The sequence below is a fragment of the Oncorhynchus keta genome, chromosome 19 (genome assembly GCF_023373465.1).
Source record: "Oncorhynchus keta strain PuntledgeMale-10-30-2019 chromosome 19, Oket_V2, whole genome shotgun sequence".
NCBI classification, from domain to species: domain Eukaryota; kingdom Metazoa; phylum Chordata; class Actinopteri; order Salmoniformes; family Salmonidae; genus Oncorhynchus; species Oncorhynchus keta.
Genome location: NC_068439.1, coordinates 36,836,730 through 36,850,869, shown reverse-complemented (window position 1 = coordinate 36,850,869; position 14,140 = coordinate 36,836,730). Strand labels below are relative to the sequence as shown.

General features: G+C 44.6%; 1 protein-coding gene across 7 annotated transcripts; it reads left to right on the top strand.

Moving 5' to 3' along the window:
- Positions 1 to 347: 347 nt before the first annotated feature.
- LOC118398184 (bromodomain-containing protein 2) lies at positions 348 to 12,958 on the top strand. 7 transcript variants are annotated; one of them, XM_035793270.2, is made up of 12 exons: positions 348 to 2,613; positions 6,085 to 6,391; positions 6,687 to 6,824; positions 7,088 to 7,235; positions 7,560 to 7,750; positions 8,009 to 8,488; positions 8,628 to 8,756; positions 8,888 to 9,103; positions 9,487 to 9,761; positions 9,897 to 10,222; positions 10,466 to 10,594; positions 10,858 to 12,958. In XM_035793270.2, the coding sequence occupies exons 1-12, from the start codon at positions 2,582 to 2,584 to the stop codon at positions 10,974 to 10,976; spliced, it is 2,490 nt and encodes an 829-aa protein (XP_035649163.1). In that variant the 5' UTR covers positions 348 to 2,581; the 3' UTR covers positions 10,977 to 12,958. The 7 variants fall into 7 exon arrangements, with proteins under 7 accessions (XP_035649163.1, XP_035649165.1, XP_035649164.1 ...); XM_035793272.2 differs by having other exon boundaries at positions 349 to 2,613; positions 8,888 to 9,091; positions 10,855 to 12,958; XM_035793271.2 differs by having other exon boundaries at positions 349 to 2,613; positions 10,469 to 10,594.
- The last annotated feature ends 1,182 nt before the right edge of the window (positions 12,959 to 14,140 follow it).

Here is a 14,140-nt window from a genome sequence, read left to right as displayed (position 1 = left end):
CTTGTGTCTTAAACAACTACCCACAATCACAATAATTTTCCCACAATCATATAACGTTTAGCCTACAGTTACTTGAATCTTCTTTCTTTGAAACATTTTATTTCACATTTTCAATACATCACAAATACTCATCTTCTGATAATAATCTTTATTCAGTAACAGTTCAAGGTAGAAGTTTCCTGAGTGAACACAGATCTAGGATCAGATACCATCCCCAGCTCCTAACGAAACATCTCTGCCTTCTCCAAATGAGAAAATGAATTTAGAATTGAGTCTACTCTGTATAGTGGCAATATCCCAAATAGGCTCACCCATATCTAACGCATGCGCAGTTTGATGTCGCAGTGGAAGCCACAATGCTTGCAACCGAAATATGAGCTTTGTCAAGAGAATATATGCGGTTCTAAACAAATATAAGGGTCGTGTTGAGACTGGAAATGTATATTGTTTGCTTGCATGGATTACTGCAGTTGTGTCAAGGAAACATTTCAATCAATATTTCTGTAAATCCAAGCCGCACCACGTGGGTTGGGTTTGTCCAATCGGTGCAAAGCTGTGATACACGAAAGTATGCTCTTTGTTCTGGATTTTGCAAAGTTATACGGTCTAATTAACTTTAATACAGCAACATGTGGACAAATGATATCATGTGTTACGGCAAGATGACAATCCGGATACATCAATAACTTTTTTTCCTGGAGCAGTTGTGTAGCCTCCAACCTTTGGCAAACAGTGCGCCATTAGCTTATTTATCACATGACTTCCCTTCCCCCCACTTCATTGAATGAGGAAGAAGTCGGACATGTTGGAGGAAAATGTGTTGAAAAAAAAAACGATCGTGGTGAAGGACAAGGAGATTTTTGAAGGAAAGTTTTACTCTGCGTAATGGATTTACAAATCGAGATTTTTAGTAGTTAATTTTTATGTAACCCTGGGAATCAATTTGCAAAATGTTTTTTTTCCTTCATATTTACTCACGATTAAGAACATCAATGCATGGTTTAATTCAATGTTCATTGTATTTAGAGGCTTTTAAATGTATAATTTTTGTCCGTATATATTGAAAATCGTGAGAATTTAGTTCAGTGACATTGGAGAGAACGTGTAACCTTGGTGTGGGGGATGGGTATTAGCATTAGGGAACCATTTTGTACAGCTCTTAACTACTTTATTCTTAACGAGTTTATTTTGTTGTCGAAGGTTGGCATTTTGCTGATTCATTGTAGTTTGTTGCACGTGGACTTGGTAGAATGAGTATCTTGTCGGTATATGATAGGAACTGTTTGGGGATTTAGTTTGTCTGAATGTAGGTTTTCTGTTTGGGTTTTCTCTGGGCAGCTCATGTTGGGATTGTAAGGCTTATAAATTACGATTTAGTTTAAGTGTTCAAATCGTGGATGCGGCCTACATAAGTGTTATTGAAGCAGAGCAACATGGCTCCAAAATTCTTAAAACCGATGCAACCTTTGTGCTTGAAGTGTCTCATAGTAATTCTTAAAGTGATTGTTATCCGAAACTCTTATCTACTTTGATAACCATTTCAGCAAGAGAGAAATGCTGTGTCATTCAATGGAGGGCAATTTCCTTTACCACTTTGGCTTAGGGTGGAAGTTTGCCTTATAAGCCATTTAAAAAACCCCAGCTTCAGTGCGAGTTATTATTTTATCCATCAGATGTTAAGCCACTAATAGTATGGTATGTATTTAAGTTCTGAAATTTTAGGCCTTGGATAATGATAGCCTTTTTCAGTTATCTGTAAATTGTCATCTTGGTTAAATGTAGCTAGGTCAAACAGCACGTGGCTCTTACTTGGTATACGAGTAGTTTAGAACTAGGCGTTATTGATCGCCTTTGTTTCAATGCAGGGAGTGGTATTTTTTGCACATTGTGACACCGTCTCATAGGCTAATAATTTGTATGCAGACAGTAAAGTTCGTGTGCACTCTTTGCACTTCAAGATGGCGCTCCAACACTTGGGAAGGACTAAAATGCGGCTACTCGGAGAGAAATGTGTCGTTGAGCGCTCGGCCTACGTTTGGCATCTGATAGATACGCGTGACTGGACTCGCTAACCAATGGCTTGCTTTCTGTTTACTCTGGAAGTTCGCGCTAGAGATTCAGCGACCAATCATTATCGTTGCTCTGCCCACGTTGACGTAATGTAATTTGATGAGTGAAAGGGCGGGTTTTGGGATGTCGCATTTCGTAAAAGAGTAGCTACGTAAAACAACCACAAAGTGTGAGTGATGGGAGGTCTAGTCAGTGATAACGAGAATTTTGTTTGATTGACAATAACAATATGCGAATAGGTTGGATGAAAAGCATAATAGAAAAACAAAGTTATTTGGGGGGCTGTGCTAACTCTGGCGGACATATTCAACTGCGAATAGAAAATACGGGGCGTAGTCTTAAGTTACCGTATCCAATAGGATGAATGGTTGGTCTATAAAGTATCGGGCGTAGACGTGAGTTGCCATTTCGCTGAAGCAGTGGTCAGTCTAGTGCTGTGGGGGCTGGAGGAAAGGACGGGCGAAGCAGGAACTTGAATATTGGTATTTAAACAGAATCCGGATCCATCCTGATGGAGACGGCCATAAACCCGCCCCATGACAGGTACCGATCGGAACAATTGACTTTAAGTTTGCGATCTGACAGGATATTGTTGCATTAAGATTTGCATTAACTCATAAACCGATTTCTTATTACCGACATGTACACTGGCTGTACATCCAAAGACTGCTCAGCCGGCGTAGTGTTTATATATATTTTTGCAATGAAAAATTATATATTGGACGTTTGTCAGGATATGACCACTTCGTCAACCTGCAAAATAACACTTAATTGGGACGACTGTCGTTTACATTTTGCTGCACCGACGCCATCTTCCCAGCGTCTCGGCTAGCTAGTCCTTGCTGTAGTTTTGCCTAGCCCAGTAAGAAGTGAACTAGTTTCACGTGGTGACTGTATATTATTGCTGGCGACGATGGGGATACGCTTTCCGTGTCAGCTAGATACGTTAGTTGCACACGGCTATTGCTTGCCAGGGAGTCTGCTTTTAGGTACCGCGCTGGCTAGCTACCATGGGGATAAGCTTCCTGTGTCAGTTAGCTAGCTACGGGTACGGCAGACGGCCATTACTTGCGAATACGTCTGCTTGGTAGCGATCTAACAAGTAGGTAGTTTCCGCTAGCTCAAGTTGACAAATAAGCATTGGATTTACTGTAGCATAATCGCGAATGTTTTCCTTAGCTACGTTACTAGCCGTCTCGTCGAGTAAAAGCCGACGTTTTGCTAATCACAACACAGTAGTGGCTAACGTTAACTAGTGATTGTGGTGGCTTGGTAGGCTTATTTTTAAAAAGCATTTATTTGGCCTTTATTTAACTAGATAAGCAGGCTAGCCAGGGTAAGTTCGTAAGGTAGCTATCCTTACCTGATGGGGCTATTTGGAGAGCCTCGGTCTCGTGTATTTGGATGGGGAACTATAGCTAGTTAACTAGCCTGCCGGCTAGTCCAATTTGTTTTGCGGACACGTGAAATGTTTAGTGAACGTTACATTTCATAGCTGCGTTTCGGTTACGTAATAGTGCTGATAATTTAGTCATTCTGTATCATTTCCGCCTAATGCCAGGCCCATGCAATTGTATTTTTAACGGCGTGTGCAAGTCACGTGTGTAATTGGACGGAAATAGTTGCCCATCGGTTGCTTGCAATGGCCTCACAGTCCACTTTCCACTCACCAAATCTGCAATTTAAATATATTTGTTGTACTTTTTACGTCACCATGTTACTTCAGTACTGGACATCGTTTGTAATCTGACAGTGATATATTACTGCTCACATAATAGTGAACTAATCCAGTGCAACGTTCTCAATGGTGGTCTTCCATTTCCCCACATTTATTTTTTAAAGGTAGTGCTGCACATGTACAATTATAACATTATACGTTTTTTGTTGCTGACGAGTCTCAGCGACTTAAGTGTTTTGAGTTTAAAAAAACAACCTTTTATAATAAAGTACATCAAATGTCAAATGTGTTTTCCAACTTGTATCATTGAATAACAGCTGATATTAAACTGTATATAGGGGAGGGGTTATCTCTGACTTGGATTGTCCTCTTGATCAGTATAGGCTACACCCCAAGTTTACCTGTCATCAAGAAACTCTGAATGTCTTCATTTTGTATAATTGGTAATGGAACAATCATGACAGCATGACCTCCACAACGGGCACTGTGCAGCAGTAGTGTTACTAATTTGTTTGGGTTCCTGTTGAGGTAAGCACAGGTGGACATTCAATTCTGCTCAAATAGTCTCCGGTGTTCACTTATGAGGAAGACGCAGCCCAACTGATCTAGTCCTGAATGAAGGGACGCACAGACTACAGTATGGAATGGTTTGCTCTTTTGATATTCACTTGAGCATAAAATAGATGTATCACACCGAATGCTACTGGTGTATGCCTTGTGTACTTTTCCCAACAATTCAGAGTTTATGAAAAAAATAAGGTATTATAAATTACACACGGTCAATATATACAGGGAGTATCAGTACTAGATCAATGTGCAGAGGTACTTGAGGTAGAGATGTGTGTATAAAAAAAAAAGTGACTAGGCATCTATATAGAGATTAGAGAATTGGATCAGCAAAACAAACCACAATTGGTTAATCTTATTTGGGTATTGGAGATTTGCAATAAATATTGAACCCCTGCTTTTCTGTCCCAAGAACACCCTGTTCCCTATCATCTGGTGTAAGCACAAGAAGACATGGCACCCAGTTGTCACTGAACTTTTCCATGTTTCTTAGCTTGTCTGTATAGAGGAAGTTGTTAATTATTGGTAACATGAAGAAAGCACCAAAGAGTATTTGTCTATAAGTGGCTTCTAATTGCCAACAAACTGCACTCTTAAATACTTGGTCAACTATGTACACACAGTTAATACTCAATAAGGCATGGAATACAAATCAAAACATTTTGGCTTTACTCGTGTGTGTATATAAACTTGCCCTTCATTCAGAGGTATGGCGTATGTAAATCATTCTGCTCATACGGCACATGAACAGGGTTAAGGTAACTTGTGAGTTGGAAGACATCACTGCACTCTTGAGCCCCTTGATTTAAGATTCCATTTGACACATGCATATTGTATTTAGATCACAATGCTAAATGTACGCACCACAATTGACTGCAGACTTGGACTTCTACTTTGCCTCTATTGTAGGTGTTGGTGGGGGGGAGGGTGCCTAGTTACCATGGTTATACCAGCATACCATCCAATGGAACAGACTTGTTAGCTTCGGTGCCATGGCGCAATGGGCAGTTAAATGCATGCAAATGGCTTTCCCTTTTTTCTGTAGCATTGCTCTCCTCAAAGCCTCTGGGTGTATAATGGTGGGATTATGGGTTCATATCACCAGTACACAATGGTCAATGCATTTGTGTCCACTGTTTCAATTAACAAGCTGCTTGTATGTTAATTTATGTTAACTATGAGTATCACTGTTGCTGTGTATGTCCAGCCAGGCTCTTATCACAGTTTTGACAGATTTGTGTTTCCGTTGAGATCACTTCAGCCCACAGATATTATCAGCCAGGGGCACTAAACCACGGCCGGCACAAATGATTCATCAGTCATTGGGTTCCTTGTCTTGGTTTATTGCATAAGCTTTTTGGCAATTCGTAAAGTGAACCACACAAATGCCTGCCTGAGGCCAGCTGTCCAAGAACTCTTGAAACCACACCCAGATTCCAGTGTCAGCTTTTCTACAGCCTGTGACGGTACGGGTATTGAGGCAAATCTTCTAGTTTTTGACCATGCTGATGAGGCAGTTGTGACTCGGCAGTTGTGACTCGTAACTAACTCAAAGCTCAACTGAAACCGAATCATGGTGAGGGCGCATGACTCACTTTTGTTATTAACCTGTCTTAATTTTAAGACGTTTAGAGAGGGCTAGCTAAGTAGAAGGCTAGCTCTACAAAGGCTGCTGTGTCACATCCAATACCCCCTCCTTTCTCCGCCTCCCAATTCTTCTCTATGCTCCACTGCTCTATGCTTATTCCCTCCTCCCTGTCCATCAACAGCTCCCTGAGCGGGGTCGACGTAGGCCTGCAGGGCGTCATGACGATGGAGCAGGGCCTACAGGGCCCCGGGAAGCGCATCCGGAAACCGTCACTGCTGTTTGAGGGATTCGAGGGCCCGCCTTTGCTCCCCCATGGGCAAGCGCCCCCCTCTGGGTCACCACGGCCCCTAGTGTACGACACCAACCGGCGGGGCCGCGCAACCAACCAGCTGCAGTTCCTCCAGAGAGCCATGATGAAGTCCCTGTGGAGGCATCACTTCGCATGGCCCTTCCATGAGCCTGTGGACGCCTCCAAGCTCAGCCTGCCTGTGAGTGTCACTGCAAGCCACTACCAGAGAGCCCAGTCACATTGTGCTTTAGCTAAAAGAAGACTGACAACAGTGGCTATTTATAGATATTCAAATAGAGTTATCTTGTTTGCATATTAGGATGTCTGTTTTCAGAACCAACTGTAGAATTTTTCATCTTTTAGGTTGGGAAGTTTTATAGAAGCTTTTTCTTTTTAAAGCTGGCAGACAATACAGTACTGAATAGGTCTGTAGAGCTCAGTGTACTTATTATCGGTAGAGCAGCATTAAGTAAACCTGCTCCTCTCTGCCTCAGGACTATCACAAGATCATCAAACAGCCCATGGACATGGGGACCATCAAGAGGCGTCTGGAGAACAACTACTACCGCAGCGCCAGCGAGTGCATGCAGGACTTCAACACCATGTTCACCAACTGCTACATCTACAACAAGGTGTGTGACATGCTGTAACCACAACATTTTCAGTCAGAAATAAGGCTTTGACCAACTGAGGTTACTGGCTGGACACTAGAGGGAGTCAAAGCTCCAGTTGAGTAACAAAGCTCACTGTCTCCATTATCTATTTATATTTTACAGCCCTGGAAGCTGTCAGAGATATGTCACTAATAAACACAGTCTGATCTCACATCTTATTTGGGGAAGTTACTTGTATTCTCCAGCCGAATTAAAGCTTTTCCATGGTGACTGTCTCCCAGCCAACAGATGACATTGTTCTGATGGCCCAGTCCCTGGAGAAGGCTTTCCTTCAGAAGGTTGCCCAGATGCCCCAGGAGGAGATAGAACTGCCCCCTCCTCCCCCACGGGGCAAACCGGGCAAGCCAGGCAAAGGACGCAGAGCCGCAGGTGAGCATGAGGGGGGTTGTGTGATTCTGTTTGTGTACGGTTAATGAATGTTTTTGAGTGTAAATGTTTTTTGGGGGGGGTTACTTTTTGTATGATTATTTTGGGGGAAATGTGTTCTGTTTTGATATTGACTCAGATGAGATATATATGCCATTTAGCCATGATGCTTTTATCCATATATATTTCTTATGGGTGTCCCCAGTGGGAATCGAACCCACAAACCTTGGCATGGGCAAACACCATGCTCTACCAAATGAGCCACACAGGACCACGTGAATACGCATAATCTCCCATGCGTAATACATTTTTCTTAATTTGCCTCAGTACCAGGAGGAGTGACCACTGCTCACCAGGTCCCGGCAGTGTCCCAGTCCGCGTACTCTCCCCCCACGCCGGACACCCCGGAGTCGCTGCTCTCCACCCCCCCACAGACACTCCAGGCCAAGAGTTTACCTCCTACCCTCCACAGTACTCCTGCTATGCTAGGCTTACCCCCCACACAGCCCACAGCCAAGGTAAGGTCAGCAGTCGATACACAAATACTGTCTGTGCACTGTTCACTTACCCCTAAACTACACTAATGTTGTACAACTTTACCTTATGGCCTTGCAGCTGACAGTGCTACTGTAAATGAAAGTACCTACTGATCAAAGTGTTTGCGACAATGTTAGGGCAGCAGTTGGTGACATCATCTGACATTGTCGTTTACAATTATCTGAAATGGCAGGCTGTTCGGTCAATGACAAGAGCCCCTGTGTCTCTGTCTCCAACAGAAAAAGGGAGTGAAGCGGAAAGCAGACACCACCACCCCCACCACCATGGCCATGCCCATACCCATCACCATGGGTGTTGGCGGGATTGGCATGGGCATGGTCGGTGGACCCGACTCCCCGTTGACACTCACCTCACTGGGGGTAGGCCAAGGCCTGGGCCTCGGCATGGGGATGGGTATTGGTATGGGCCGCGGCAGAGGCATGGCGGGCGCCAAAGCAGCTGCAGGGAGGCGGGGAGTCAGCGGGCGCCCTATCAAGCCCCCGAAGAAAGACCTGCCTGACTCGGTGCAGCTCCAGCCGGTGCGACGAGGCAAACTGGGCCAGCAGCTCCGGTACTGCAACGGGATTCTCAAAGAGCTGCTGTCCAAGAAACACGCGGCGTACGCCTGGCCTTTTTACAAACCAGTGGACGCCTCCATGCTGGGCCTACACGACTACCACGACATCATCAAGCAGCCCATGGACCTCAGCACCATCAAGGTACATGCCCTACCACACAGCCTGTTTTGTAATCCTTATGGACTCTAGGTAGGGCTGTACATCACAGCTTCATCAAGCACCATAAAGGTAGACTTTCAGTAATTATGTGACGTTAACTTCCTCCACTCACCCTCTGCAGAGGAAAATGGACAGTCGAGAGTACCGGGACGCCCAGCAGTTTGCCGGTGACGTCAGGATAATGTATTCTAACTGCTATAAGTACAACCCTCCAGACCATGACGTGGTAACCATGGCACGCAAACTACAGGTACGGGTCAACACATTTTACGCATGGAGATATGTCTTTTCCTGGCTGAGTTTTTATGGCCTTGCACAGTAGTTTCATACAGCTGAATGGACACAAGTGCGCTGGTCTGATATAGCCCTCCCCCTCTCCAGGACGTCTTTGAGTTCTGCTTTGCCAAGATGCCCGACGAGCCTGCGGCCCCTCCCGCTTCCATGGGTGGACACTCCTCATCTTCTTCCTCTTCCTCCTCGTCCTCGTCTGAGAGCGACCCCAGCAGCGAGAGCGAGAGCGACAGCAGCCCCAGCTCGGACAGCGAGGAGGAGCGTGCACACCGCCTGGCCGAGCTGCAGGAACAGGTGTGTACACAGGTAGACTGACCCGGCCCTGCGTCCACCGCAACACCACACACACACCATCACACTGCATCCTCCTATAATACATGGCATTTTAGTCATTTAGCGGATGCTCTTATCCAGAGCGACTTAAAGTTAGCCTATTCATCTATAGCTAGATGGGTGAGACAACCATATCTCAGTCATAGTGAGTACATTTTTCTTCAATAAAGTAGCTGTCAGCAAAGTCAGTGCTATTAGGAAAAGTAATGTATAGGATTTTTGTATTTATATACAGTGTGTATTATATATATATATATATATTTATCTTTTTTTTTTGCAAAAGTATTTCTGTAAACCTTAGCTGGAAGTGGTTGCCACAACAGTCACTGACCATGTCCTCTCCACGGTCCCATCAGCTGAAAGCAGTTCATGAGCAACTGGCCGCACTCTCCCAGGGCCCCATCGTCAAGCCTAAGAGGAAGAAAGAGAAGAAGGACAAGAAGAAGAAGAAGAAGCCCGAGAAGCATCGGGGAAGCCGGGTGCCAGTCGAAGAGGATATGCCCATCCGGCCGCCCAAAATGCCCAAGGTCACCAAGACGTCGAAGATGCCGAAGACACCTAAGACCAAGAGCAGCAAAGGGGGCTCCACACAGGGCAAGAGGGGCACTGGCAAGAAGAGCAACAAGAGCAAGTGAGTGCTCTCTGCTAGCAGCGCTTCAACATCTCTCTATCATGATATGATTTAAAAATTCCCCAAAAGTATTCCTGACAAAAACAAAATGTGCACCTTCAGGATTGAATCATTAAATCACACTTCCACCCTCAGGTCCTCCAAGAAGTCGCAGGCGGTGATGCTCAGCATGCACCAGATGAGCGCTGCCGCCATGCTCCCCCACTACGACTCAGAGGAGGAGGACGAGGTGTCGCCCATGAGCTACGACGAGAAGCGCCAGCTCAGCCTGGACATCAACAAGCTGCCCGGGGAGAAGCTGGGCCGCGTGGTTCATATCATCCAGGCGCGCGAGCCATCGCTGCGCGACACTGACCCAGAGGAGATCGAGATAGACTTTGAGACGCTCAAGCCGTCCACGCTCCGTGAACTGGAACGCTACGTTATGACCTGCCTCCGCAAGAAGCCTCGCAAACCCTATGGTGAGAGAGCTTTCCTATGTAATGCCAGATCTGTTTTCAAATCTTCTCTGGTCCGTTATGTGTCCCTGGATGGGCGCAACCATAGGGTTTTTCTGTCACAATTTTGGTCAAATGTCATAAATATTTCCCCTGTTCCCAAGATTTCACTGGGTAGCATTATAGTGACTTAGTCTCCGGTTTATTTGGATCGGTTGGTGAATGCAGACATTGCATCATCTAACCTCCCGGTCTCCTCTCTGTTAGTAGGGAAGAAAGGTGGAGCAGGGAAGTCCCGGGAGGAGTTGGCTCTGGAGAAGCAGTTGGAACTGGAGCAGAGGTTGCTGGATGTCAGCGGGCAGCTCAACTCTGGCAAGAAGCCTCAGAAAACCAAAGGTGAGTCAGAATAAATCTGGATCACTGCCCACAGAGTAGACATGACAACTCATTTCAGAGCATGCATAGAGATGTGAAACTACAAGCCCAAATGTATTTACATTTTACTGGCTCGGTACATTTTCACTAGCATATGGCCATGTCGACCTACATAGCATGTCATGAAAAAGTTCTGAACAAGATCAGCTCGGGTCTTTGGAAAACGTGTGGGTTATCTTAACATTATATTACAAGTATTTTATCTTGTGTGTATCGCTCAGCAGAGAAGCCCAGTGCTGTGGAGCCCCATGCCGTGGCGTCTCGCCTCAGCGCCAGCAGCTCCAGCTCAGACTCTTCTTCCTCTTCCTCATCGTCGTCCTCTGATACCAGTGACTCGGACTGAATGCTCTGGAAGGACGGGCCTGGATCCCGCGAACCCCGGATAGGACAGTGCAGAACTGCTAACAGAGCCGCAGGCGGATCAGACTATAGTCAGAACTGACCTGGAATTAAGAGAAAGCGTTCCCTGTGTTCAGAGAAGCCAAACCCAACATAAATAGTGGATGGAGAAATATTCAGTTTCATTGCTTTAGAAACCTAGAGGGTTAACAGAGAGATGATGCATCATCTCATTGGAAAAAGTGCCCACGGTAGGATCTCTACAGGCTCTAGAAAGACGGCAGGATCTCTACAGGCTCTAGAAAGACGGCAGGAACTCTACAGGCTCTAGAAAGACGGCAGGAACTCTACAGGCTCTAGAAAGACGGCAGGAACTCTACAGGCTCTAGAAAGACGGCAGGAACTCTACAGGCTCTAGAAAGACGGCAGGATCTCTACAGGCTCTAGAAAGACGGCAGGATCTCTACAGGCTCTAGAAAGACGGCAGGATCTCTACAGGCTCTAGAAAGACTGCAGGATCTCTACAGGCTCTAGAAAGCGAGACGGGTGGATGGGTCCAGAACTCTGGGATCATCTTGTACTATGTCTTTCTCGCCACACTGTATATACTGTGTACAAATATATATATATATATCTATTTTTCTTTTATAAAGAAGAATTTTAAGGAATCCTCAAATGTGGGGAGAAAGTAAAGGTGTGGAAAGGCTGGCTTTAGTCTTTCTGTATAGAGGGCAAAGTGTGTGTGAGAATGTGTGGGGCACGGCCTCGCACAGGAAACACAGTCCTGCTTAGTTGTTCATCTTGTTGATGCAGGTTGTTTAAATCATTGTGCATTGTAAAGCACCTTGGCTCAGTATAAATGTATGAACTGCACACATGGAGAAACTGAAGAGCATTAAGACCGCAACATACGCATGTACTTCTACAGCTTGAGAGGGGTGTCCGTTGAAAACATTTAATGAGACGTTTCAGTTTAAGCAAACTAACTTTTTCCTATTTTTTTCACTCTGTAAATGACATGTTTCTATCTTCTTGTGACCAACCTGCAAATAAATTGTGAGGACATGTCTCTATTCAACATTTACCCACACACAAACAGATTCTTCCCTTGTTTTGTTCCGTCAATTGGATACGTCTAGGATTTGTCTAGTGAAGTCTACAGACTACTGAATGGTCACATCTCTCTTGCAAGACATTTGAACTTGCATGGGTAGTGCACAATGACTAGATTGAGACTTCACCTTTTCATTTCACTTTGTGTGGGGGGATTTTTAAAATTTGATTTTATATATATATATATATATATATATGAGAGAGAGAGAGAGGTTTTATCTTTGTACGGTTCAGTGGGGTGCTGACATGCCTTCCTTGTACCCCAGATGTTATTCCCATACCGTTGCCATACCAGTGCTTTGTGGCACAGAACCACACTATTTATTTTAACTACTTGGCCTTTTAACTTTTTGGCAGCTGGATGTTTTATTCAATTTAGATAAATCTGGTTTGGGAAGAAGATTGTAGTGACCATTTCCTTGCTCATATTGCGATTAACAGAAGCTGTATATATGCTTCATGGGATTCGGAGGTACTCAATTGATATAGTTAAGAACCAAGCTTTTTTTTATATAATAGTTTGAGAATTTAGATTTTGTACTTGTGTGATCAGTTATTTATTTCCCGGGGATTTGAATGGAATCCTGGAATCTTTATTGCATTTACTTGAAGGCAATGGAGAAAGTTATATTGGTAATAATGACAAAAACTACAAGCAAAAATGTGTACAGCTCTAAGGAAAAAAGGCAACTTTTTTTAAAAGTGTGGAGCATGTTTCTACCACTGAGCTTCCTTGTTTTGCTTTCGTTCTCTTAGTCGTTCCCCTTACAATTGAGTGGTTGTTTCTTGTGTTCGGTTTCTTTTCTAAGAAAAAAATACTTTGAACTGTCCACCTCTAAAAATAAAGAGAGAGAAAGAGCTCTTTAACATTGACTTTGTGTCTGTTTTGATCAAGAAAATGGGCCCATGGAATGATTCGATACAGGGATGAGAAGCTTTCACTTATTAGTGACAATTGTTTTCAACAGTTGAACTTCTTACCACGAGGACATGGATCACAAGATGGCAGCAGTCAGTGAAGAACATGTGTGCCGGCCTATTCTCATATCTGTCAGAGAGCAACAGACCCACACACTATGTGGACACCCGCTCGTCGACCATCTCATTCCAAAAACACGGGCATTCATCTTGGAGTTGGTTCCCCCGCGGCTATAACAGCCTCCACTTTTCTGGGAAGGCTTTACACCACTCTGGCTGACGCTTGGCATTGTGGTCTTAGGCTTGTGTGCGGCAGTGTAGGCTGGTGGGAGGAGCTATAAGAGGATGGGCTGAAATGAATGGAAGAGCTCCTCCCACCAGCTTCCACTGGTGTGCGGCTGCTCGGCCATGGAAACCCATTTGATGAAGCTCCCGACGTACAGTTAGTGTGCTGACATTGCTCCAGAGGCTGTTTTGGAACTTGGTTGTGAGTGTTGCAACCGATGACACATTTTTTTTTACTCGCTACGCGATTCAGCACTCGGCGGTCCCGTTCTGTGAGCTTGTGTTGCTTATCACTTTGTGACTGAGCCGTTGTTGCTCCTAGACGTTTCCACTTCACAATAACAGGACTTATAGTTCGGGGAAGCTCTAGCAGGGCAGAAATTTGACGAACTGTCTTGTTGGAAAGGTGGCATCCTATGACGGTGCAATGTTGAAAGTCACTGAGCTCTTCAGTAAGGCCCATTCTCCTGCCAATGTTTGTCTATGGAGATTGCTGTGCTGTGTGCTCGATTTTATACACCTGTCAGCAACGGGTGTGGCTGAAATGGCCGAATCCAATCATTTGAAGGGGTGTCCACATACTTTTGAATATATAGTGTATTTGCCAAGGTTGAACAGTGCACACAGAGAGGTCCTCACTATAGTCACAATCCTGCAGCTTCTGTACCATAATGTATCCATTTAAAAGACAGGGCAAATAACACAACACAAATATTATTTTTATTATGATGTTAAATACACGGTGTTTTTTGAACTTATGGTTCCTGAGAACACGTTTTGAAAGGTTTTCCAAACTGTCCAAGATGGAGGGAAATCTAGCCTGACAGACCTCATGGGTCCTTGGGCCAAATT

Bases quoted from the DNA above. Each gene is read 5' to 3' on its own strand.
- LOC118398184 (XM_035793268.2), top strand. From the start codon at position 2,582: ATGGAGACGGCCATAAACCCGCCCCATGACAG. The intron at 2,614-6,084 runs GTACCGATCGGA...GTCCATCAACAG, and splicing joins ATAAACCCGCCCCATGACAG to CTCCCTGAGCGGGGTCGACG. The intron at 9,104-9,486 runs GTAGACTGACCC...CGGTCCCATCAG, and splicing joins AGGAACAGGTGTGTACACAG to CTGAAAGCAGTTCATGAGCA.